Consider the following 26,675-nt stretch of genomic DNA (forward strand, 5'->3'; position numbering starts at 1 on the left):
CGCAGACATACATCCATAGCGCCAGCACCGACGCCGAGACGGGCCGCAAACGAAACAAACAACTAAGCCGGGGACTGTGTTGCTGCTGCCTACTACTCGCAAACCTAATCCGTAGTCAAGAAAACATACACCGTCGGCGAGATACCGCCGTTCACAAACACAGGGGAGAATAGAAAATAAACTCCATACAGTACTTACACACCATACCTACATACGCATAGACCCCAAACCCATTTCAGCATCCGACAAAAACACAAAATAAAAAGTTACGTATGACATCACCGCATGAACCCAACAACCACCGCCCAGACTCGCCATCATACATGTCTGACACAACAGACAGCCACACCATGTACACCCCGACGACCACAGCATCGGAACACACCCTCCCTGGCACTCTTTCCGACTACTACTACCCAGAAAGAGAAGAAGCAGTCCCAGCCCAAATCCCGCGTCACGGCTGCACCTACATTCTGCGCGCCACATCATGTGACGACGACAGCGTGCTGACGCTGGTCAACGGGTCTGTTGTGCTCGCCGCGCGCGACACAACCCACGGGTCCATCTACTGGGAGTGCGTCGAGACGCAGGGCTGGCTTGGGTGGCGGAACTGTAGCTCGAACAGGTTTCTGTGTCATGATGGCAATGGGAGGCTCAAGTGTACGGCGGAGCTGGGGAGTGGGTGGCGCCAATTCACTGTGACGCCCGTGCCAAAAGGCGGTTATGTCATGCAGATGCTGGATTGGTGGACGCTGCGGCCGGTGGTGGTTGATCCGGAGGCTGGGCTGAGGAAGTTGGGGAGGAATGGGGATAAGTTGTCCGAAGGGGTGGTGTGGGAATTTATCAAGGTTAAGCCATGATTAGATAGTAGCATGTAATGATTCTGAATGAACGGGGAGAGTGCGGGGGAGCTATGAACAAGCAGGTCTCTTATTTACTCTCTTAGAATGAGTATACACATTGCTCTTACCCCGAGAGCCAGACGACCTTGTACTGTAGATGCAAAGAAATCAGCAAATTGACATGTCACCAGACCAACTAGCAAATCGCAACACTTCACCAACAAGACACAGTCATGGCAGTAACCGCTCATATTACCTAAGACATTAAGCTATCTCTACTATAGCACTGTGCTTTCACCAGCCCCAGTGACATCATTCATCATCAGGTCAGAGACCACATCAATCCACAATCATCCACATCATTAATCCAGATCGTACGACATCATTCTGGAAGACATAAACTCGGCAGTGTGTCCAGTACCACTCCCAGGAAGCTATTATCAAGCCCTGTTCGACAAACATCTTTAAACAGATTGGAACAAACAAACGAATCGGGCGCTTGCTGCACTCATGCGAAATGCGATAGATGTTGCAACATTGTCCATAGACGCGAAAACAAGCACCGGTCATGTCGATGCTTACAAGAAAGGGTTGGTGTTGGCATCCGCATAGCCACGAGCTGAGAAGGGGCGGATCGGACCACGAGCCATACCGGAAGGGCGAGTCGGGGTGCCGTCAGGAATGCCGGAAGCGACGCTGTTGGAGAAAGGGCTGCTAGCCGGGGCACCGATGATACCTGGAACTGGCGTAGGAGCAGGGTTCTCGTTGAAGTACTGGGTGACATGGGTCATCGGGATGCAGTCAAAGGGGATGCGACCACAGTGGCCGCCTCCATAAGTGCACAGGTACCAAGTCTCGATGTCCTGCTTCTTGGCCTCGCTCAGGCCGGCAAACTGAACAGGAGCGACTCGCTGATGAGCAAAGTGCATAGCAGCCTGCATCATGTCGCGAGGACCTCCACGGTCGTAGGCGCTGGAGCGGTTGCGGTGCTCAGTGAGTGTGGAGTATCCATTGGGAGGGTAGAGGCCAATGCTACGAGCGCTATCCATAGAACGCTGAAGCTTGGAAAGGTTGTCAGGACGGGGGAAAGCCTGCTCGGTGCCAGCAGTGCGCAGCTGGCCCATCATCTCAGCGTCGGCGAGGGTGAAGATCAGACGAGGGCGACAGTAAGGAGTCTCTTGCATGACAGAAGAATTGCGGAACTTCTGGACCAGTGCTTCGCGGCCTTGGATGGTGGCGTAGGAAACTTCAGCAGTCTTGTCAGAGTTGAAGCCGGGCCAGAGCCGACGCTCGATGCGGTCGATGAGCGAGAGCATGCCGTTGGCATCCGTGAAGTTGATGAAGGCGTAGCCAACATTGCAGCCAGACTTGAAGTCAATACGAAGGTACATGAAGTCGTAAGTGCCAAAGCAGACGTCATCGAGGATGTTCTTGAGGGTCATCTGTTGAAGTAGTCAGTTTCGGTTCAATTGGTTATGCAACAAGCCACGTACCCAATCGAGCTTGTTGGGGATGTTGCGAAGCATGACGGTAGTGCGAACGTCGCTGCCATCAAGAATGCGCTCACGGCGAACGCGGTTGTGTTGATCGTGAGGATGGTTGTGGTAGCTGGAACGACGGTCGGAATACTGATCGGGAATCTGGTGGTTGGGGGCGAAGCGGTAACCGTAGATGCGACCATGGGCATCGAGGCGAGGCTTGGGGCGATTCGGTGAGGTCGCGACATGCTCATCCGACCAGAGAGCAGGATCGGAAGTGCACCACTGGAATGACTTCTGTAAGACATTAGCAGGGCGCGCCGAAGTTGGAAGAGAGAGGAAACTCACGTGGCGGTTGATTCCCCAGACCGGATCCATGCGTAGCGACTGGACAGCTCGAACAGCAGCATCAATGGAGAAGAACTCGATGCGATACACAATCACCATCTTGTCTTGGAGAGAGTCGACATGAGTGATGTTGCGAACTTCGCCAAAAGCCTGGGCGGTAATCTTGAGGAAGTTGGAGACTTCAGTCAGGTCCTCGGACGAGAACTCCCAAACAGCTTGGTCCGGATTGGGATCGATGACGATGCCGAGCTTGATCTGGCCCTCAAACTCCTTGAGGCTGGCGGTGTCCTGTGCCTTGGCTTTGGCGAAGTCATAAGGTGTGACATAGTCGACAGTGAACTCATGCTGCTCAAGGATGTCCTTGCCCTCGGCAGCGTCGCGAAGATCATCGTAGCGGATGAAGACACCGCGTGAGTAGTAGGGGACAGCATTGAGGAAACAAGCGTACTAAAGCGGATGTTAATTAGGCTCAAGTATGGCAACGGGGAGGAGAGCTAGTCACAAGCTTCATCTGGTGCTGAACGCTGAAAAGTTCGTGCTCCGAGTCGAGTCCAGCATGAGTACCATCAGGAAGCCGAGAGATGAATTGGTATCGGGAAACATATCCATTGTCGTCTTCGGACAGCTCGTTTGTGAAGGCACCGTCAGCCGAGATGGCGGGAAGAGGGAGGTCAGCCTTTATTATGGTGGGCTTGTCCTTGGCATCTTTGACCGGCAATTTACCAGCAGCAATGGCGGTAATCTGACGACGATGGCCGAGGTGGGTCTTGCGGTCCATGTCAGGTGAATAGAGAGTGGGATCGGTGCCGGCATAAGGGCTCGACGAAGGGCCATGGGCCGTTGAAGATTGAGGAGAGTTATGAGACATGATGGTGGAAGTGGAAGAAAATGTACAAAATATTGTACAAATTGAAGAGATGTGGTAAAGGCAAGACTTTGCAGTTAACAAAGCTCAAGCGAGAGGCAGAAAATTGACAGTGGAGTAGAAGAGGCAAAGGAGGAAGGAGCGAGAGAGGGAGGGAGCGTTTATATCCTAGGAGCAGGCGCCGAAGCTCCAGCAGTCAGGTGACGCAGTAGGCAGGAAGTAGCAGTTTTCTTTTCACTGAAGACGTTCACCGTCGATGGGAGAATGTGAGTCGGACGTCTGAGAGGCCAGCCGTGAAGTGATTCAAGGTAAAGGCGAGCGTCTTGGCAGGGTTGACACAGTGAGACACTGCACCGCCACAGCCCAGCGGCTGTCTGGCCATAGCATGGACCATATCGTAAGAAAGCAGTTATAGGGATCTGCGATATCAATCGGGCATGCGGGCCTGGTTTTGAAGGAAATGGGTTTGCGCCACAGTTGTAAGACGCGTGCCGAGTCTGGAGTTACATGCCTCAACCACATGTTCACCTATCGTGGCGCCCCACTTGCCACCTTCTAGCGCCTTGTATCGTGTCTGACCGCCCGCCCGGTGAGGCATGAGTGGCAAGGACGGCAGGAGCGTGCACAGAGTCCCAGTCTGTGGAAGGTGAGGGGTGGGAGACTCGAGGGGAGATGAATTGACGAGACGCCTTGCGGGCCTAAAGGATCTTGGAGGATGGTCAGACTCTTGTGAGAAGGATCAGGAGGCATATCGTGAACTCAATATGGGGGTCCTTGTGTGCAGAGAGCCCTCGAGGCGAACGCTTGCAAGTAGGAGGACTTGAGCATGAACGAGTAAGCAACCCTTCAAGCATAGAGCAAGCCTGAAAAATGTATTACTTCTGTCTTGATCCAGCACTTCCAAAAGCTCACAACTGATCCGGCTAATATCAATGTCGTCCATGATCCAAAACACCGTGCCAAGGGTATCATAATGCCAAACTCCTCGCAGCGCCATGTACATGTTGCCCAAACAAACTTCATTTCTTGCTCTCGCTCTCTGCTTGGAACATCCACCTGTCGTCCTCCAAGCTCGCCACCTTTTTCCTTAAGCTACTCTTCAGCGCAATCCTGATCTCATCTTCAATCCCTGCTGCAGCCCAGTGCACATTCGGCTTGCCGTACATTTCAATCAACTCATTCTCATTTTCTATAAAAAATTCAGTTTCCTCGTCTATGCCCAGATGCTGTCAAGACCTACCGCCCTCTTCATCTCCCTCTGGCCCAATGCTAGCCGTGCCCATGTTCTTGTACACAGGTGTTGGTGCATGGATGATGTAGTCTCCCTGTGCATCCCTCTCGACCATTTCATCTTCAACGGGTTGCGTGAAAATGTCTTGTTGAATCTCGCGGCTGTCTGGGCGGACCGAAGGGGCGTTTTGGTTCTGGCGTCGTGAGGTGGGTGGTTGTTGCTGGGTCGTGTGGGCGGCGAAGAGGTTGCGCCGAGTGTTAGGGTTGAGTCTTATAGCACGGTTATCCATTTTTGCGCACTTTTGCACAACATAGGAGAGGCGGTGTTGGCGACTGTAAGAGGGCTATAGGTTGTAATGTATGTGATGTTGTTGTTGTTGTTGACGTCGGCGCATGGCACAACATGGTTTGGATGGTGCGCCGTAGCTAGTCAGGTACGAGAGCCGCGGTTTGTGGGGGAATGCACTTCCGCGGCGTAGTCTGCCAGCCATCAAACATGCCTGTACAGACACGACAACGCAATGGCTGAACAAACTCCCGTTGAAAAATCTTCTAGCCTTCCGGAGAGACCGCCTACTCCTATCGAGGATTCACCAGACAGGTCACCGCCACGGAAGCGACCCAGAACTCGCGCACCTCCACAAGCAGCAGCAGCAGCAGCAACAGCATCGGCCTCTGTCGAAGCAGAACCCTCACAAGCATCAGCTATTGAAAGGAATACCCCGAAAACAGACATGCCAGTTCACACATTTCCTATACAGCCCCTCAATCGCTTCCGCGGCGCGTCAGCAACCATCAAGCGGCCCCGTGAAATAGCCCACTTCTCCTACGACGACGACCATGTTTATCAGGCGGATGAGTCAGGAATCAACTACTATGTCCACCCGCCCATGGGAGTAGATCTCAAAGAAGGATTTGACACGTTCAAACATTACGAAGACAAGGAAGACCCGCATTTGGATAGCTTGCTTAGGGCGCTTATGGACGACAAGACCGGCAAAGGACAACCAAAGGCAGATTTCATGACCTGGCGAGGCATGATGACCAAGGTATGTTGATACAGGCCGATATAAAAACGGGCAAGGTAAGCGGGCCCAGTTATCCCACCTTACTACCGCTGGAGAGACGACCTAAAGACACTTCTGACAGATATCAGATCATGACAGCGCCTTTTGACAACTTTGCTGAGTTTGGAATGTTTGCCACGCTACATGATGGGACAATCTACATCGAGGAAGACTTTCCCTCACGAGCTGCTGAACGCGCAGCAGAAGCCGATCGGCCACCGCCTCGGCACCAGCATGCCAACCAGCAGTCGCGAGAAATGATGACATACTGGGGGTACAAGTTTGAGAAGCTGACCTTGATACCCACCCTGCCATCCGAGACATCCCGCGAGGAAATTGAAAAACATCAACGGGGTGTCGTGTCCAACCATGCCCAGCATTGTTCCATCGTACACACGTCATTTGGGCCCCACAATCTTGTTCTAGGCGGCGAAGTCGATGGACTTCTTGCCCCCAAGCCTAGTGATCCGGAGCAGCCCATCCAATGGGTTGAGCTCAAGACAAGCGAGGAACTACCTCCCCCGCACCTCCAGCAACACCGAGATGTCCTCAAGTTCGAACGCAAACTTCTCAAGTTCTGGGCCCAGTCGTTTCTCCTCGGCGTTTCCAGGATTACCGTTGGGTTCCGAAGCAAAAATGGCATACTGAGGAGCTTGCAGACTTTCAACACCCACGAGATACCTGGTATGGTGCGTAGAGGCACGGGATGCTGGGATGGAAACGTGTGTATTAACTTCGCAACTGAGTTTCTGGCCTGGCTGAAAGGCGTGATGCGAGACGACGGCGTGTACAGTATTCGGCTGCGGAAAAAGAGTGGTATTGTTGAGGTGAGGAGAGTGGGAGATGGCACAGGCAAAATTGTTAGTGAGGAATTCAAGAACTGGAAGGCAAAGCAAGAGAGTGTGAGAACGGGAGGTAGAGAGGCTGATGGAGAGAACAAGAGCACAAACTAGAGTGTCGTCGCATCTTGATGTATTGTGGGACTTGCTTCCGTCCCGTCGCGCACAATAGCAAATAAGAGACTCCTTTGCTACTTCACGAACGAACAATTTTCAGAAAAGACGTCACTTGAATCTGAAATCATTTGTGGCGCTCAAATCACTTGTGAAATGGATGCATTTTCAACAACGTCTTTTGTGTACTTGTGCAGTGAAATCATATCATATTTCGAATATTCTGCAAAGATGTCACCAACCGAAGGAGCGTCGGCAACGAACAAGTACAGTTCCATTTTCACCCTCTCCTGTCTGTTGAGATCAGCATGTTCACCTGAAGTTATTTGTTACAGATATCCAGTGTTGAATGTACAGTATCCTTATCTGTACGGATGACTTTGTCAGCTCGCGTATGATACATGTAAACTAGTGATCGATGCAGCCAAGGTCACCGTGTCAAGGGTAAGACGGGAGGGTGATCGTAGATATGCGAGCGAAGGCTTGTAATATTCGGTCCCTATACTTGATACGGGACAAGCCTGCTTGATTCGGATGCAACCGATACCGTTCCGTAAGTATTATATACCGTTAATTTATCATGCAGAATGTACAAGGGTTCTCCTAGCTTACGGTACATTTATCCTACTTAGCCTACAACGGAGGATCGTCGTCGGGGACGGTTCTCCCGATCTCTACTAGCCGCATGCTAATCAAAGCACGTCGAAGGTAGTACTAAGTATTATCGAACAACGAACATCGTGGATCGCAAGACCCATCGCCAAGCTTTATCCGTCGCTCCGCCTCTCTGCCACGCAAGACGAACAGCCTCACTCCTGTTGATTCCTCTATCCCTCACACCGCCATTTTGCCCTCCCCAAGGACCGTTGAATCCGCGCTTAAAAGAACAGAATATAGATGTAACACTTGACGTGGCCGTAAGCCGGCCCATCTTCCCATGCAGTCCATCTCTCCGACAGTGACCCAAGCCGGGGAGATGCAAGAACGAAGCAAAAACCTTCCCGATTGCGTCTCGGTTAGCGTCCGTCAACCACGTTGGCCCGTCTGACAGCCACGTTGACCCGTCTTACAGCCCCGACGGACACAAGAAATCACAGAACCAAGCACCGATAAGCACTTGACGAAGCAGGCGAACTCACATCCGCCTCTTTGACACGCACAAGTCTTCATCTGCCGCTTTTATATCAACACGTCCCCCCCCCCAGCGCATTTGCGAATCAAATCGCTCCAAATCGACCGTCACAGTCAGCACAACGCGCGCGTTCCAGCACCATCCCTGTACGATGCCATGCGCCAACCCGACCACCTTTCCCCCCCTCCTCCCTCCCCCCCCTTCCCATGCCCAATGCCGCATGCCTCACCCCACCCCCCTCCCCTGGTTTGGCAATCCCGCCCCCTGGGGAACTTCCGGTCCACGCGTGATGCTCTATAGTCCATGTATGTATGTCGTGTCGGAGCCACCGATTTATGGTATGGAGGTAACTACGTACGTAACTCACGTACATTGTTATGTCAGCTTTGGACGGGCCCGAAAAGAACCACCGACTGCTACCGATAGGGCGAGGCTAAGCTCCCCCCCAAGGCAGAAATATTATTGTCCCATATCATTCTTGGCAACACGGCATGACGGGGCAAAGATAATAGAAATAATGCAAGAAGATACAAAGGGTGAGAAAAAAAAGTGGGTGGAAAAAGTCAGCTCGCGAAACGCATAGTAGGATATTCTGTGACAGCCAAATCTCACATGTCATATTGTTATTCTTTTGGCTGACGGTTGGCTTGTCAAATTTGCCATCTCATCTCATCTCATCTCACCCTTCCCCTTCTCCCGTCCGTCCTTTGTGCCCTAACCGTTCCCTACCCTGCCCGTTTGTGAATAATGTAATCAATATCATTGGGACGTCCACAACCATACACACTAGTACTTTACCTAACCACTGTCCCCACTTTTTTCAGGCTGAGCCGGCTGACGTCCCCACCCTCCTAACTCCCCCGTATCCTTGCTTACTTGCTAGACTGTTTTCTGTCAGTCGTTTGTTCAATGGGTGCCTGTTATCCCGCGATTTCCTTTTGGTGGCTATGGGCGAGAGATCCTTGTAGTCTCTTTTGAAAGGGCCGAGTTAAGAGCGGAGTGCGTGTCTCCACGGCGAAACAGGAAAGATATGAGAAGTCGGGGTAGAAAAGGGTAGAAGGAGCGGAAGGGAAGGGGTCATGTCGGGTAGGGCAGATCAACAGAACGTATGAGAAGTGAGCTGTTATTTTCCTTCTCATCACAAACTAGAATGTAAGAAAGTGGTTCTACGTTGAGAGACTCGGAATCAGATCGAACTAGGAGCCTGCATCTCCCCCCCCCCCCCCCCCCCCCCCCGCCCCTCATCGTCCTTCTTGTTCTTGGTTAAAGAAAAAAATAATCAGCCAGCCAGAGAGAACAAGAGAAGTCGGTGTACACCTCACACCTACATGTGCAAGCCCATCCCTATCATGTCCACTGCATATATCCACTCCTCTATCCATACACCGCAGTAGTAGCAGCAGTAGCAGTAAAACCAACCCACCCAATCCCATTCCTCTCTCCCCCCCCCTGCCTAGTCCCTATCCTCCCCTCCCCTCCCCGCCCCAAAAAAACCCCCCAACACACATCCATGCAAAATCCACACACCCCACCCCGACATCTCCAGCCACCCGTTCTCTCCTAGTCACCCCAACGGGCCAATGAATCCGACACCACCCTCTCCCCTAGCGCAACCCCTTCCCTTCCTATCCCCCTTGCCTCGCAAAAACCACACACAAAAGAGAACAGAAAACAAGGATTTCGGCTCGGGCTTCTTCGTCGCTCACATGCAACTAAAAACACCAACCCCTCCCCCACTTCGCTACCGCCCGACACACCCACATACCTCTCCCAAACCCCGGAACCACTCCGGGCCTGCTTGTCCGTTTCAAACGGCTACAGGGGTGTTTTTTTGGAGGGGGGAGGCGTATGAGTGCGTGTATGTGTGTGTGTGTGTATGTGCAAAAGGCGTATATCGGTTCGGGAGGGAAAAAGAGAAGTGTGTATCTAACTGCCGTGAATTGATACTTTTTTTGGTGAGGGTTTGAGGGGGGACCCACTTGGGGGGGTTTTTTTTCCTTTATCGTTTACCCTGCACTGCGTAGGTTGTAGGTGAGTTGAGGTGAGGTTGTGGCGGGGGCTTTGTGAGAGGGGTGGGGGGATGGATTAAGAAGTACTGGGTCGTGGGTGTGTGTGTGGTTGGATATAGAAGGCTGCGATGATCCTTTTTTTTTGGTGAGAAAGGGGTATAGTGGAGGATGGAGGGAGGACGGTTTGTGTGCGAAGTGAGTGTATGTGTGGTTTTGTCTCGTGAATAATTTTTTGTTTGTTTGTTTAGATGGGTTTAATATTTACTCGAACCTCTGAGAAACTTGAGCAGTGTTTTCGAAAAAAAAAAAGAATTAGTACAACACTACATTCATTTCACTCCCCCGCTTTTCTCTCCGTACCCAAAAGTCCCCCCCCCCCCCCGCCATGATCAATAAAAGCCCGAAAAAGAGAAAAAAAATAACCAAGTTTTGACATTCACCAAACCGCAAACGTGAGATACAAGATCGACGATTCACTCAAGTCAAGAAGATCGGAACAGAAAGTATTCTATACATATGCATTATAAAACTCGAACATAAAACACAACCCCCCTTCTCTTCTCCTCCTTCACGTCAGCCCTAAGCCACCCTTCCCTTCCTTCCCCCTCTCATCGCGATCCACATATACGCATGCACATAGTGTGGATACTCGACCTTGTTTTGCGCTCGTGCCCTCCCCCTCCCCCCTGCTATGTAGTGATACGGGAGATACCGTTTACACAGAGTCGTTCTCTCTTTCCTCCGCGCCCCGTGTTTTTTGGGATCAGGGAGGGGAGGAGTCAGACGAAGTTATGCCCAGGGTGTGGTGAGGGGTGGCTGGGTCGTGCTGTGTCGGGTTCGTATGTATGGAAGGATAGATGGAAGGGGTGCGTGGGTTATGCGGTCAGATGGCAGGTCTGGGCTTGTTAGGTGGGGGGGGGGGGGGGGGGGGGGGGGGGCGTTCGTGGGAGCTTTGGTGGTTGTTTTATGCGGACGTGGGTTGGTGATGAGTTTGATAATGATAGGAGTGTGGTTTTTTTTTCAGTAGGCTTCACAAATGGGCAGTCTTGATGAAAAGGAAAAAAATGTAGAATATGGAATATGGGATAGCTACACAAGTCACCAAGCACAAAATAATGCATCCAAAGATCACACCACAACCACTCCGTTTCCTTGCCGTCACTCCGGGACTCAGGGTCTTGTTTGATCATCCACTTTCACCGTTGCAAAAGTGATTACAGTGGAGACAAGATGACATGCACTTATATGAACTGTTCATCTATCTGGAAAAGAGATGGGAGAAGGGAAAAGAAAACTACCAAATGAGCCGAACTGCTTAGAACGGAGAATAAGGAAACAAACTTCTGGGACCCTACAGGCTGGGACAAGCAGAGTTTCGAAACATGCACAGCTTTAGCCCCGGAATACAGGCCGAAATGTTCATCGGCGATGAGTGAAACGGCGGTAGGTAGAGCGTATGAGGTGATTGTGGGTACTATTATTTGTCAACTGTAATTGTTGCTAGTATTTGCATTTGCATCGTTGGTATTGGCAGTATTGGCATGGCGTCGGTGATATGGCACCGTTAGTATGGCATCATCATAACCGTCTTCGTCACCAGCACAATCTTATGACCATCATCGTGATCAGGAGTCTCAATCTGGTGTTCCGACACCTAAAACCCGTTCCCCCATCCATCTCCTTCCCCAGTCATATCGACAACCGTAGCCCTCGTATTTGCCAGAGTCTGACCATTTACCGCTCTTCGGGTCATCTGTCGTGAGCAACGGTCCGCACCGTAACACTGTCGGGTCATGCACTTCACATACATGACGGGGGCCAAAGTTTAGATAAACCAGCATCACCAAGCCGTGTCCAAGTGTATCAAGGAGCGAAAGCATCTGGTAATGAAAACTCCAAAAAAAAGTCGGCATGGCGTGCCAACACGACGGGAATGCAGGTGAGCACACTCGCAGACGCTGCGCCCAAGAGGGTGGCAGGGTGGTCCTTTCCGTTCAATATGTGCAACGGGCTTGCAGCACTACTGCCCGTACGCACGTCCTCTCTGACATGCTGCTCGGTGTGGGACGTGAAGCGGCTACGGCCTGCCCTCCGTTTCCATCCTGTCAGCACAATAGACTTTGCCGCCCAGAAGCTAGTGGGGGAAGGGATCAGAGACCGAGCACGATCGATCGTCATTTACTTTGTAGCATATCATGGTCTCGACTAGAAGCTTGCGAAATGTTAAAACCACGTGGCGAGCGACGATTACGACCAGAGAAACAGGGACGTGAATTGCCACCTTTGAGCGAGAGACTGGGCCCAAGAGTCTATCCGTGGGTGATCTCCATGAAACTGGCTGTATGTATGTAAAGTTGAACCCTGGAACGGGCAGTTCCGTCCATGTGTGATTGTGTCGGATTCTTTTACCGACAGCCCTATGGCATGAGCTTCTAGACACATGAATGCAGCAACTTGCAGATACGGAGAGATTTCGCTCTCTGAAACGAGATTGGTGCTTGCCGATTGCAACATGGACGAGCGTCTGGGACAAGCGGGCTCGGTGTGACGGATTCCGCTCGACAGAATTCGGTCTATTCTATGCATGTGTTACGCACTTTTGGACGAACAGGCGATGCAGTAATGCCCGAAGCGATGCGGCCAAAAGAGTAAATATGCCGACACGGTCACATGTCCTATGTATGGCACATGGAGTACAGTGATCCGTACCTGGCCCATTGTGCAATCTGTACTCTGTATGCGAATTTGGTAGACAGGTCTACTTTTGGAGATTGCCACGTTGACGAGGAAGCTCCGACGGCTTCTATTGGAGTCGCAAATCCTGCATACTATGGGAAGCAAGGTTTGCACCACGGCCATGTCTAGCGCACGTCATTCCGTACGACATTGCGCACCAAGCTCAATCTCAAAGGCCAAGAAGCAGAGTTGAGAAAAAGAGAATGAGAAAGAGAGAAAGAGAGAGAGAGAGAGAGAGAGAGAGAGAGAGATATGACAGGTCTTCGGAATGCGCGCAATGGCTAGGGTTTGGGTGACCTGAAACACAGCTGGCGCAACCTGGTGGCAGCTCGCTCCCATTGCCTGTCATGGAGAGATTTTGAGGAAGTAGGAGCGATTAAAGATTGCGGAGTTGATACCGACGCATGTCATACGTAAGGGTCAGCGGAGGGCGGGAGGCCGAGCAAGACATTCTACGAGAGCCGGCTAGTGAAACTGTTGAGTGTGCAGAAGTGGGCAAAGTAGGCTGATTGTTACAAGCTGACCAAGGTGACAGATTGTTTGGGGATATCATGGTGGAGTCGGAGGCCCCGCAAAGGGTCTTTTGCTAGTCGTCTGCACGAGTCATAAGGTTTGCGGATGCAGTATCTCTTGCTTGTTGGTGTCGCGAAACTAATCTACTTCGCAATGGAGGTGGGCAAGCCACGGGCGTTGGTCCGGATCGACGAGATATTTACGGATGCACGGTGGCGGTTTGCTGGAGAATCCATGGCGTTTCTAGACAATCTATTGGGGGGCACTAGACGGACAGTAAGGTCCATGAACGCGTCCATGGCAGGTGGGAAATAGAGTTCAGGGACTTGCAGACTGTGCGTGCCTGGGTCCGGGAGCGAAGGACGCTGCGGCGCCGTTGGCGGAGCGAAAAAGGTTTTCCGTGAATATTCGGATTCGAACCGAGAATTGGCCTAACTCTAGACAGGAAACGGGGCCATCAGGGTCAACGGCGTAAGGCAGGATAACGTCGGGAGGTTGAAACCATCGCAGTTGGCAATGATGGCGTGAAGAGAAGAAGCGCCAAAAGAGGTTGCAATGACTTTCTAGAAGACGTGTCTCGCCGCTTCCGTCACCCTACTAATATCCAAAGTTTGACGGGCAGGGGAGGTTGACATTTCCTTTACGCAGGGCGAAAATAGCCCCAAGGGGGGCCGTATTTGTGGTGAAATCGAAACTCTGGAGAATTGGAAAGTGCAGGTTATCTGGAGGTGGGTAGGACTCTAGACGCGGATCCCGCACTTGGGTTGTGAACTACAGGTGGGCGGGCCGGATCCTCTACGGACGACGAACGAATGAGAGAGTGGCCGAGATGGGGCCGGACCAAGAGAACGAGTTTCTGTGAGCCCTGGCGAGGTACTCAGCGTATTCAATGTGTGAGGGTGGGTTAGTGTAAGCCTAGGAGAAAATGATGCGTGGTAGGAGCCGGATCTCCGTGATCGTCCAGGGACCTTTTACGGCCAATGTCGATCATGACCCATCATGTGCTTGGTCCAAAGGAGAGTGCCGATTTACAAAGATTGGTTTCAACGCAAGGGGGGGGATCTGGTACGGACGAATCAAGGCGCGTGTGGCGCCAAGCAGCGCGCGCTATCATTCAATAGAACAGGCCCGGGGATGACTGCTCGGTAAGACTGGCAACGGAAAAAGGCTCAACCGAGAGTGGTAGCACGACGACATGAGCCGATTTTGTGAATGTTGGAGGGAAGATGGAGCGAATACGAGCATAAAGGGGGAAGCTGACGCTAGGCATGGAGAGGCACAAGCGCAGTTGCATGTACCAGACTCTTGGGGTGGAGGGTAGGGGCTTAGTCTTGAGCAGCGGTGAAGCAATTGCGCTGCAGGAGTGTAGATTGACAGCTGGACAGAGATGGAGGGCGACTGTGAGAACGCGGTGTGTCTGTGTGCGTGCGGACGGGCGAGCGTGTTGGCATGGAGTAGTCGGGCCAAAGTTGTGCAACATGTTGCATAGTAGCGTCATAGCAGCATGTGTACGTAGGTAGAGTACCATGGGTGCGACCGAATGGGGTATGGCGCGTGACAAGCCAACTAATACTACTGCTGTCTTGTTAGCGTGTACGGGGGTGGGTGGGTTGGCAGTTGAGAAGTTCAGATGCTGATCGCAGCCGAGTGTGGGTTTGGGGGGCAAGTCAAAGTCAGATTGCGAGCCTTCTGTCAGTAGCAATCCGGGGCAAGCGAGACGGTAGCAGAACATCTGGTCATGGCAGCGAAAAGGCAGCGTGATAGGCGTCGTGGAGGGTCTCGGGGTGGATGGGTTGTGGAAGGAGGGGCTAGAGAATGGAGTCGATGGGGCTTCTGAGTGGCGGCAAAGTGCGATGTGACATGTTGAAACACGAACGATGCAAGGAGTAGCTAAGGGGAACAGAGTGGCCCCCGTCCCCGTCTGTTCGCGCCCCAAGAGTCGCGGGCGGACTGTGTGATCAACGATGGAAAGTGAACGTGCGGGTAAGTCGAGCATGTTCACGGCTGGTGTATAGAGCAGTATGTATTATATCGCCAAAAGGGTATAATTGCTTCTGTTAAGAGCTTGTAAGAGCAGCGTTGATCCTGGCTTGCAGCCGTGTCGCACGAGGGCGGGCGCGTGTTGCATTTGGCGCGCGTCTTTGGCGACGAACTGGAGATTGCATGCAGAGAGGGTAGTGAGGGTAGTGGTGGTAGTGGTAGTAGAGAAGGGTGTGTCGTACAGAGCACAGCCCACTAGCCAACTAGTGTGGTGTAGGAAAGGGTGAAACAGAGAGAGAATTTGCCAGTGGAGCCGAGCGAGTGGCAATGAGGCGTCGTGTGCGTGTGTGGTGCCTGTCAGCGCGTGGAAAGGCGAAGTGCGAGACGCGACTCGTGGCGTGCAAAGGAGGCCAAGGCGGCGCTGAGAGGATTGCGTTCCTGACTACTGACACAGGGTGGGATGTGGGATGAGGTCGAGGTCGAGGTCGAGGTCGAGGTCGGGGTCGAGGCCAGCCGTGGCAGCCATGACAGGCAGCTTCGCCCTCGCCAGTTCAGCTCGAGGATCAAGATGGCGAGTGCACGACTGGGGACAGAGACAAGGTGGACAGGGATGGTGTTCCTGTGTGGATGGAAAACAGAGTAATGTTTTGTCGCTGTTTGTGTGCGCGCTAGTTGTGCGTCTTTTGCAGCAGCATCATGCTCATCATCATCAGCAGCAACAGCATCAAAATGATGGGCCATGGACATGAATCAGCCACAGTGCCGTCATCGCCCAGCCCCGCTTGCTGTGGGTGGCTTGACGTAGCAGTGGTTGCAAAAGTAGTACTTGTAGGTCGCATCAGGCGCGGTACATACGTATGTACATACGTATGTGCATGGATGAGAGTGTGTGCTACAGCATGTATACATGTGAATGTATGTACCATGCATGGAGAGGCTCAAGATACACGTGTACGTACGGACCTACACGTGTACGCACATGTACTAGACACAGCAGACAGTAGGGCAGCATGCGCACATGTCCGTACCGTGCCAGTGCCAGTGCCAATGGCCATGGCACTGCCAATGCTCTTCCCACGCTGCCCTCTTCCCCACACCGCCATGGCAACACATGTTTCCAGGGTCGCGCAAAAGGCCCAGCTGCAAATCCCGTGCACAGACGGCGATCACCAAGTTCGCAGAGGGCGCGCTGGCTGGGCAGTCGACGGGCTGCTTGTGCTTAAACGGGCGTGTGATGCATGTGCATGATTCACTCCAGGATGCCCTGTCCATGCACGCTAGGCCGCATGTGGACGTCACTTGACCCGCCCGCCCAAAGCGTGCACATCCTTCATGCCAATCCCAACCTCACCCTCACGCCCCTCGTCATCGCTGCGGGTGATGCGCCGCCAGTCCAAGCTTCACGCCTCCCACCAGCCCGGTGCACCGCCGGCCAGCCTGGTGCCGCCTCCAGCCCAACCGCCAGCCTGAGAGAGAGCACACCGACACCACGACCACGCCCACTCCCGCCCTCCTGGACGAGCCCGTCGCTCTGCTGTGCGCCGACGGCTACGGCTACTGCTACTGCTACTGCTACTACTCTCTCTCTCTCCTCCTGCCATTGCTACTGGTCTGCTATCCACATCCCACTCTCCCCCCATCCACCACCACCACCCCCCCCAGCCAGCCAGCCCCGCCAACCACGCGCAACTGTGTGAAACATGGTAGCGCACCGTCCCGGATCCGCGAGCTTCAGCCCAACCTGTGCCAATGTCTGCGCCGCCCTGAGGCCACGCCTGCCAGCCCTGGCCTCGCTGTTCCGCCTGCATCCTGCTCTCTCTCTCTCTCTCATTCACCCTCGAGCGCAATCTTGGCCGTCTCCCCTCGCTGTGCCTCTCTCTCTCACGCGCGTGTGCTGTCGCTTGCTGCCCCTCTGGCGCCCTTGACCCGACGTCGGCCCTTGTTGTACGCCGGCCGACGTCTCCCCTCCCCTCGTCCCCCCTTCTCATCCTCACCCGCGCCCATGTCTGTTTTCTTCTCCGACGGCCGTTTCTGCGAGCCCACCAGGGCCTCAGCGCTGCCGCATGGCCAAAGTTTCGCGTCCTGCCTCACCAGCGGCCGCCGTCCAGGAACGTGAAGCTTACGCTGCCCTAACGCCAGGCCCGGCAGCTGCGGAGTCATGGCACGCTAGCCTAGCATCGCCCATGGATGGGGCAGTGGGCGCCCGTGGGCTCTGCTAGGTCCATCAACAGGCGGTGGGCGCGCCGCCGTGGCCTCGACGACGGTGCATCCGGCCTGTTCCTAGAGTACTGCTGGTGTGCTGCTGCGACGACGACGGCTACACTCGTCCTAGTCGTCGTGCTGCCTGTTGATCGCCTCATGGGCCAGAACCGCAAACTGGCGGCCGCCCCAGAACAGCCCACCCCAGCAGGGCTGCCTCAGGTCGAGTCTGTCCGTCCAGGGACTAGCTGCATCCTCAGCAGGGGCGATCGCTGCGCTACTGTGCCCATCAACTGTCGGCCACCCCAACCGGGCTAACCTACCCCCTCCCCCCTCCCCTCCCTCCTCCAAGCGACCAGTCCTGTCGTATGCGTCTCATGGCTGCCGGGTACATGCCATTTCCTCCCCCAAGCGGGCACGTTGTCACGTAGTGCCCTTTGTGCTTGCCCCGTCCCAGTCGTGCATATGCCCTCACGCTTGACTTGCCCCATGCACTTAGAGTCATTGCCAGGGCGAGCCATTTGTCTCCGACCGCCTCCATCCCGGCTGTCATGAGTGAGATAGCGTCCTTCTCGTTAGGAGCCATGTCCTGGTCCGCTGGCTGATTCCGCCGTTGCTGCTATTCCCTCTTCTCCCTATTATCGTCCTGGGGCCCTGCCAACCCTGATCATACTAGTAGCTTCGCAATTCGCCGACGCATCAATATAACCCCCAAATATACATCGACTGGTTCCCTGGACCACCTACTGGTACCTCCTCTCGCCGCCGACCTATATACCCATATCGGTGTTTGCCATTTTTTTCTTGCTACGCTTAGACGTGCGCCTCACACCTCTACATCTACCACCCTGTGGCCTCGAGATCTATCCAAACAAATTCCTGGCCATTCATCCTGTTTCCCTACTTGCTGCTTCTTGCAAATCGCAACGACCAACCACCACCACCACCACCACCACCACCACCACCACCAAATCACCAACATCCTCAACCCATTTCCCCCCCACCGACCCACCCATCCAAGCCACATCATCCCACCCTCAACTCGGGCAATAGACGCACCTACGCACTTGCCCTCTCCAACCGTTCCTCTTGCAAACACACACGCTTCGCCCTCTTTTTGCGCTGTGCGATCTTGATCCCCTCTTTCGTTTTCCCTTGCCCCGTTTCCATCACACGTGAGTATGGCCTTTTTTTTTGGAGAACGACTTGACCTGGATTTTCCAATGCTGACCCAAATAGAGCTTCCTTTCCAGGCTCTACCCAGTTGCCCAGGATTTTTGTTTTTTTGGAGACATTTACCTTCCGATTGAAGATTCTCATGTGATTTCGGTCACTATACACACGCCTACACCGTATCTTCAACCCATCTGGATCATTCGTCTCCCAAATCACAAACAACTTTTTGCTCATTACCACAAATAAACAAAAACCCCGACTTTCCCCATGTTGCAGGGTATCCGGGCATCCACTTTGACGATGCCTTCGTTCGGACATGACATGTCCCTCGGCGGCGTGCCAAAGGTGGATGGATACAACGATGCCGACTCCTGGTCTTGGCCCCAACAACCAACCACCAACCAAACCCCATACCCAAGCATGTTCGAGTCCTCAATGTACACGGGCTTCACACCTCAGATGCAACAGACAGCGCGTCAACCCCCACGCCACCAGTCGATTGCTTCATCTCGTGTGGTTTCAACCGCAGCGAGCACACCACCTCCCCCCAGGCCTCAGGTCGCAGGTAGTATGGTCAAAGCTCAACCCGCCTTCAAACCCACATGGCACGGCTTCCTTGATACCACCAAAGATGCCATGACTGTAGTCGAGGCCGCACTTCAGGGCCGCCTTAGCCACATCAGCCGCCGGCCCCATGACAAGGAGCGCGCCGAGATGCTCACTTCGGGAACGGTCTTGGTCTACGAGGAGAATGCATCTGGAATCAAGCGCTGGACCGATGCTGTTCACTGGTCACCCAGCCGCGTTATGAACAACTGCCTCATCTACCGCCAACTTGTACGAGCACTCAAGCCCGAGGAGAAGAAGTCCGCGCTGAACCCCTCGTGTGGCTCAAAAAGGAAGCGAAAGGAAAGCAGCGGTCCTGTGCGGTCAAAGACTGGCGAGATGCTCGAAAACTCCGAGGACGAATATGAGAACCAATCCTTTGACCCTTCCCTCGCTGGCGATGCCGACCCGATGAACAAGGTCTACGCAAACTTTGCCCAGAGCCTAACACCCGACCAGCAACGGCGATTCTGTGGCTCCCTCATCGACAGCTACGAGTTCAAGGAGGGTGGCTTGATGAAGAAGACCATTTCAGTCAAGTACCAAGGCACCCACCACCACGTCATTTCCTACTACAGTCTTGAGGACGTTGTTAGTGGCAAGCTCAAGCGACCGTTCCAGGACCCCAAGCTAGCCGATATCCAACCTAGGCCTGAACTCCTCAGTGGATGGAAGGTCAGTCTTGAAGATGAGGAAAGCAAGGACATGCCCCTCATTACCGGTTACCCACACCACATCCAGCCGAGCCATGTTCAACACCATGTGCTCGGAGCGGTAACACAGGCACTTGGAGCTCAGGGAGTGATGCAAACACATGCCGCCCCCCTCCACCTGAGCGTTCCTGAATACTGGCACGGATCCCAATACACATCTACTCACAACAGCCCACAACACTATGGTGCCTCGCAGTCTGCTCATCAGTACCCAGTCCAGCAGTCCTCGCCTCAAACATACACAGGTCAGCAGCACTATGCCGCCCATCCTCCATCTCCTCAACAATTCTCATCACCCCACCCGGCTCCTTCGTCGCACTATCCCTCGCAGTCTACTCGTCACTACTCGTATGATCACCCATCAGCCGCACCATCCACCTCCTACTCTCACCATGGACCCACTTCGCAATATCAAGCCCCACAGCCGACCTCATACCCCATGGCCCAGGCCGGCACTTTTGAACCCCAAGCCATTACTGCCCAGAGCTCCCCGGCATCGCAACAACCAAGCCAGATTCCAGTTTCCCAGGCGAGTCAAGGTAGAAGGTCCTCGGCTCCCATTGCTCTCCAGCCGCTGCCCCAAACGCAGTACCCCTCGGCTCCTCACCCTCACTCCTACTACGTCACGGACGAAAAGTATGTTCCCGAGGAAAAGTACAATACGAGCGCGCACCCTGGCTACTAAACCCAATCTCCCAACACCCATCTTGGAGGCGATTCAGACCGCGCCCCCCCTGAGGTGACCTTTTCCCAATTTGCTACACTCTCCTACGATATTACCAAGCATACACGAGACATTCATGGTGGATGATTTGGATGCGATACCCCTTGGCGCTTCTTCCCTTGGCGAAGGCGATAACTATTCCTACTCGAGCATTCTTGGACTTTGGTTGGCACTACGCAGTGACATTTTTCTTATCGACGGTATGCATATATCCTTTGGTTCCACGTACGGTTATTGGGGGGGGTTTTTTTTTTGAACTATTTAAAATTGGGCCTTACTCTATGCTGTTAAGGGCACTCGAGGTGTTTTTGCTATACAAATTGACTTTGGTTTTTTTCTCAACCCATTCAAAAAATGGCTGGTTTTCTGGTAATAGCGTCTGGCTCTATGCTCTGTAATTTCTTTTATTCCCCTATGGGGGGTCTGTCTCATCAGGCATATGTGTCTGTATAGCATTTTCGCTTCTTCATCTACCATCACCAACATACCCTTGTACAATTATCACCCAATCTGATGGCATCTACCTTAATCTTTTCAACCATTACCCCCCATGGCGGGATGTTTTTTTCTTTTGTCTTCTTTTCTAGAATAGCAAGCAAACCCTACAAGCGAAATCGCGCATAAAAAAAACCTCAGATATAACTATCAATCATGTTTTTTTTGCATCTTACCACTCCACACCCACTCTTCTCCCTTTTTCTCTTTCACCCCTCAATCCCACCACACGCACATACAACATGACTTCATACCACGACTAAGAAATCTCACCTCTCACCTCATCATCATCATCATCATCACCCATTGCCATAACCCCCTACTCGCCCATCGTCACCACACAATCCCTGCGCACCGCCCACGCCGCACGGCTCCCACGGCACATCCCTCGCAAAAACAACCGCAATGCAATCTCGCGCCCCATAAGGCTGAATACGAAGGCCAACACACACACACACGCACACACAACCGACGCCCGATACCTTGCTGCTGACCACCCCTCCCGATACGTCACCATTCCATTTGCAACCCCAAGCAACGGGCGCGCACATACACCGTCTTAGCATCCCATCAAGGTACTTTACTCCACCCTTTCCGTGTCTCCATGAGCAAGCGGCAACAAGGGGGGTACGCGGTACCAAGCCTGCCGGGCGGTCTGTTCGGAGGGTCGGTCGGCGGTATTTGTGGGTGAGCGACGGAAGAAAGAAAAAAGGGCCGATCGGGATGGGGGGGGGGTGTAAGATGCATGAGCGGACGAGAGGGAGGGGGGGGAGGGGGCAAGTTCATTTATGTTTGCGCAATGCGTAGGGCTGATCGTTCAAAGTTAAGATCTTATGATTTAATTTTTGTTGCTTTCATATGGTGATGTTACAATGTCATGGTGTGGTTGGAGTTCATGATGCTAGACTTGGGTGCGCGGGGAAACGCTCATCCAACCCTTCCCCTCCCCTTGGGTATCATTCACATGTTTGTAATGTCATGTGAGCATGACGCTTTCACGGTCTTACTTGGTATAACTTATTTGTGCTATTAATCTATTAGAGGGCGCAATTGATGAGGTGGTTTTACGTTACGAAATTTGAGTGCGTTCTAGGCGTAAGAAACGGTGTCGAGATATTAGCGTGATCGTAAGCTGGTGTTATGTCGTTTGCCATCCCCTATTGAAAAACAGACTTGTATATCGCTGGCCCACTTTTTGCTTACATGGAATGCATAACCAGGCACATAACCCCCCTCCCCCTCCCTTTCGCTAGTATCAATCTGACACAACCACTGGTAAGCCTGCAAGTAGAAGAGAAGCCAAGAGAGAACACGAAACAAAAAAAGGAAAAAAACGGCAGCCACACCCGCAAACACCGAGCGAACCAGCCATCAAGAAGAAGCAAAAAAAATCTAGAGCCTCAATGTAGCTCCACCAAACCACGGTTCGCCTTGCCTATCCATTAGTAAAACGTCGGTAGACATGACGCCTGTAACCCATACTTGCCGGCCCACAGCCACACATGAAGCCGTATATGTATCCGCACGTATCCACACGTATCCACATGATACAACCTTTTTGTCCTACTATACCGATGCTTGTTATGACGAATATACTTCGGGCCGTACTACATGTTCCATGATAAGCTACTTCTTTTGTCGCCTGCCCGTGTACACATAAACACATGTAGCATGACGTGGCGACCAATGCGCAAAACCACGGTTGACAAGGACGTGGTGGTCTAGATGCGTGAGCTTCACCGCGTATCTGGGACGTTGGCGCCATCATTACTGTGCATAGTCAAGTACATATGTGGTAGAATGTATTGGGAAGTGGGTCCGGGGGGTGGTTCGGGGAACGGGCGGAATTGTCGCGCGCTCAGGAGATGCGATGGTGTGAGATGTCTGCTGGGTGGTGCCTTTTTGCATAGCTGGAGGGTGTGTGCTTTCTGCTCTGCATTTTGGTAGTTGTAGACTAGTGGTTGGGCCTGGTTCCGGTCTTGATTCCCGGTTTATCCGGCCTGTTTTGGGGGGCAAGAAGGAGAAGGAAAGATGAGGCGAGATGCATGGTCTAGATGGATCCGGGGGAAAGATGCCTCGGCTTATGTCTTGTTTCTCGTGTCTTTACGTTGTTGAGTGAGGTCTAGAGTCTTGATTAGAAATGTTGTGTATAAGCGCCAAGATTAAGGGAAAAGACTATGAGTGTGGAAAGATTGTGAGTTGTTCCTCGTTTTTTGAGAGCTTCTGGAGCGCGTGGGTTCTCGAGGAAGGTAATAAAGTCGGCTGCACTGTATGCTGTTTGTATATGCCGTTTAAAGTCGTCTTTCACATCTGCAATATGTCTTTCTCCCCTAAAAGCTTCTTTTTTTTCATCCTCATATCGGTACCTGTAGTACTTCTGCATGTAAGAAAAGACATATCAGTACTAGTCTTCGAGTGTAAGGAGCTTAGCGCGCTTGGAGGCGGCACTAACTACTTGTATCCGCTTTTATAGATTTGTCCTCATTGCGTTGTCTCCCAAATAGTAGCACTGTTGGGGAATATTCTGAAAGAGGGTAACTGATAGTTGCTCATTACTGCTGTGATTGGATTTCGGATAGTAAATCACGACGACAGAACGCTTCGTGCCGGCCTAGCTCGTTAGCATTGCCGTTTTCGTTCGGCACTGACGACATCGATGTGCCATTTGATTCTGTTGATACAGACAGAACGATGGAGAATGATGGAAGCGTTTCTCAATAAACCTTACAGAGAGACATTGGGTTGTCAAATGTTTCTTGAATACAGTGGGAGGGGTGGGAAGGAGTGGGTAGATATACCTGTACATGCTAGCAGATATAGGCTTTGGACCGTTGTTGAAGCTGTATAATCACTACTAGAATAAGCGCAGTAGTTTATTAGTGCCTTAGTGGCACTTTATTTAGAGTTGACTGCATTATGCAACCCAGAACCGCTATAGGTGAGCAAGAGGGAACGGCTTTAGTTCTGACTACTTACAAAAGCTTCCGTTCATGTGGGGAAATATGTTGGCCTGCATTAGTGTAAGTTAAAAATTCTACGACATGTAGCTTTTCATGAGGTGGCTAATGTAAGATGCATAGTTTATTATCCGAAATCGTTCCCGCATTTGGTGTTTCTAGAGCGGCTGAAGAACACAACTGCTCCGCGGTCACACTTCTGTATCAAGGAAATTCAGATTCCAGTCTATATTATAATTCTAGCAAAGAAGTTTCCCATTTTCAGAAAGAATAGGAAATGAGAAAGCTATCTCTTGATATTTCTGTCTGTAGTATGTCTGAGGTCAAGAAGAGATAAATCGGGACTGCGCAGTGTGGGCTTTAGCTACCTCAGCCGGTTCCAAAGTCATCAACCGAACCTCAAAGTGAGCTTAAGGAAACTGAATATTCTATACGAAATGCTGATAACTTCAAGGGGCAAAGGGCTATCGATTACTTGAGTCGCAATTGAGACACGTTGATGAAGACAGAAGTTGTGATTATGAAATCGAGATCAAGATTTGCATGGATGACGAGCAGGAATTAAGCTTTCTCACTTAAATAACTTTTGAGATTCTTAAAGGAAAGGATATTGATGTTCAGTGATATTCGCATCATTGTATATACATTGGAATATGGTACTGGGTGGTATAGAAATTTTGAGGCATGGAACATGCCCTTGCATAGATTATCAGCAGTGAATATATTGTGCGCTGACAATACGCACATAGCAAGCCGAGTTGTTGAGTGCTTTGTTGCCAGTACAGCTCTATGGTAACGCTCTATCCTCGCATACTAACGGCCGCCAGAACAGCTGTTGAATTGCTCGATCAATGTACATTCCCGCATACCACGAAAAGATGCATTGTAAAACCCAATCGACTGTTATCATTTGACTAAGGCCTTTTGCATCGACAAGTGCACAACTTCGTCAAATGAGTGCCTTAGTGTATGCATGATGTGTTGTTCAATTAGGACTCGCGCTCGTAATTTTACACTTTCTGATTGACATAAACTATAAATGTGCTTCTGGATGCCTTGAAATCACTAAAAGTCCCTGCATTTCACCTTGAAACAGATTAAGGTTGCGGTGTAAGTCAGGTTTGGACGGCATTCTTATGTCTACTAATATAGGATGCAATAGCGCACGGCCCGCTAGTAATGGTGACGCCCACCGTCATTCTGGCATGGACCTTCGCACCATGCTCACACAATCGATTTCAAATTCCTACTACATGTCTGTTGTTTTGCTAATGTGAATAGCTCATTTTCCTTCCAGGTACAGCTGGCCGGCCACCACCGCCACCACCAGCAGTACATTCAGATACCTCCGCGGAGAGTTCAAGCGAGGGTCACTTTTGACGGCGGAGACAGTTGCTTGAATGCTGAATGAAAAGTATACCAATCGAATATGCACAACAGATCCGGGATTCTCGTACCCAGTATATCTCGATGCGAATGCGATAGAGATGTACCCCGCACGCCGTCCAAGTGCAACCGCGTACATACCGGCCAAGCGTACTATCACACCCCCCCGAAACCCCTCACAATGAACCCTCCGATGAACAGACAGTGCAAGAGAATCCGAGGCGTCGAGATCTGCAGCGACGGGGGTGAACGCAGCAATCGGTCGACACTCCTACCGACAGCTCAGCTCTCGAACGGGGAAACGCGAAGGCCCAATAGCTTGTGACGCCGAGGCAAAGGTGCGCCCATGTCCGCCAGTCGCGCGACGCACATACACACACTCTCTCTTTCTCTCTGGAAATGGTCTGAGAAGCCACAAGCGGCGACATGTTAGTTCGCAACAGCGAGGCAGTCATGATGCCATGCCATGTGGATGCATCCATGATTACATTGCAGAGGCAACGATCAAATGACGCTGTGGCGGCCAAAGGTTGGGACTATTGCTAATTGTGTGCACACCAAGGCGTCCCAGTCCAGGCCCCTGGGGCGAACCCAAGCAACACTAACTAAATGCACGCCATCACCGAGCCCGCCTCCCCCCTCCTCCTGCAACCCTGAAATGCAGACCATGGCACGATGCGTGGGGCGCGGCCTAGTTTAGCGGCTTGAACAGAGGGAAAGAACAGCCAGCAATGACCCTGCGCAAGCCGGAGTCGTCTCCTAGCTTAACAGCCTTCATCCTAGAGTAACAAGCAGACGAGCGGGTTGTCCGACTGAGTCGACTAACAAACGTGACTAGCAACGCCACAGGGCTCTCCCTTCTTCCCAGGTGCAAGCGGACACGGGACCACCGCCACACTACTCGTACGCGAAAGACCAGATCTAGACCCTTGTCTCCGTCCACGCATCCTTTTTTTTCAGCTCGTCGCTATGATAAGCACTTCTCACGATTTGGAGCGGGGGGTTGCGGAAGCCATCCGACGACAAGAAACGCCGCCGTGAACCACACGTCGCGTGAGTTCCCTAGTACCTATGTACGTGTACGTACGGTAAAGCTTTTCCCTTGGAAGAGTAAATTCCGGCACCAATATCTGGCCAAAAGCAGCGTTTACCATGTCTACATAAGCCTGCACATGTGCTCACGTCCTCATGTCGTTGTAATCCATGAGGGTGCGTGGGTGCAATGCAGGGTTTTTGTCAAACCCTTTCTTCTCTCAGCACTTACAA

The 26,675-nt window shown here is 52.2% G+C and overlaps 6 protein-coding genes across 6 annotated transcripts; 4 read left to right on the forward strand and 2 right to left on the reverse strand.

Annotated features, from left to right (window-relative positions):
* The first annotated feature begins 312 nt into the window (after positions 1-312).
* PSV08DRAFT_360964 (uncharacterized protein) lies at positions 313-1,032 on the forward strand. The gene has a single exon (XM_014220921.2). The coding sequence runs from the start codon at positions 324-326 to the stop codon at positions 858-860; it is 537 nt and encodes a 178-aa protein (XP_014076396.1). The 5' UTR covers positions 313-323; the 3' UTR covers positions 861-1,032.
* Positions 1,033-1,420: 388 nt separating this feature from the next.
* PSV08DRAFT_349954 (RNA recognition motif 2-domain-containing protein) lies at positions 1,421-3,536 on the reverse strand (the record flags this gene model as incomplete). Its single annotated transcript, XM_014220922.1, has 4 exons — positions 1,421-2,284; positions 2,336-2,617; positions 2,669-3,115; positions 3,171-3,536. 4 exons carry the CDS (start codon positions 3,534-3,536, stop codon positions 1,421-1,423), a joined length of 1,959 nt encoding a protein of 652 aa, XP_014076397.1.
* A 1,005-nt stretch (positions 3,537-4,541) lies between these two features.
* Positions 4,542-5,090, reverse strand: PSV08DRAFT_360965 (uncharacterized protein). Its single transcript, XM_014220923.2, has 2 exons — positions 4,774-5,090; positions 4,542-4,722 (listed from the first exon to the last, which is right to left on the reverse strand). The coding sequence occupies exons 1-2, from the start codon at positions 5,051-5,053 to the stop codon at positions 4,553-4,555; spliced, it is 450 nt and encodes a 149-aa protein (XP_014076398.2). The 5' UTR covers positions 5,054-5,090; the 3' UTR covers positions 4,542-4,552.
* Positions 5,091-5,119: 29 nt separating this feature from the next.
* PSV08DRAFT_408758 (RAI1 like PD-XK nuclease-domain-containing protein) lies at positions 5,120-6,924 on the forward strand (the record flags this gene model as incomplete). The annotated part of the gene is made up of 3 exons (XM_014220924.2): positions 5,120-5,197; positions 5,525-5,812; positions 5,920-6,924. 3 exons carry the CDS (start codon positions 5,120-5,122, stop codon positions 6,781-6,783), a joined length of 1,230 nt encoding a protein of 409 aa, XP_014076399.2. The 3' UTR covers positions 6,784-6,924.
* Positions 6,925-18,632: 11,708 nt separating this feature from the next.
* Positions 18,633-20,691, forward strand: PSV08DRAFT_35657 (Gti1/Pac2 family-domain-containing protein). The gene has a single exon (XM_014220927.2). It carries the CDS (start codon positions 18,796-18,798, stop codon positions 20,530-20,532), a length of 1,737 nt encoding a protein of 578 aa, XP_014076402.2. The 5' UTR covers positions 18,633-18,795; the 3' UTR covers positions 20,533-20,691.
* Positions 20,460-21,167, forward strand: PSV08DRAFT_285633 (uncharacterized protein). Its single transcript, XM_014220928.1, has one exon. The coding sequence runs from the start codon at positions 20,655-20,657 to the stop codon at positions 20,967-20,969; it is 315 nt and encodes a 104-aa protein (XP_014076403.2). The 5' UTR covers positions 20,460-20,654; the 3' UTR covers positions 20,970-21,167.
* The last annotated feature ends 5,508 nt before the right edge of the window (positions 21,168-26,675 follow it).

This window comes from Bipolaris maydis (assembly GCF_028858645.1).
Source record: "Bipolaris maydis strain C4 unplaced genomic scaffold PSV08scaffold_5, whole genome shotgun sequence".
In the NCBI taxonomy this organism is placed as follows: domain Eukaryota; kingdom Fungi; phylum Ascomycota; class Dothideomycetes; order Pleosporales; family Pleosporaceae; genus Bipolaris; species Bipolaris maydis.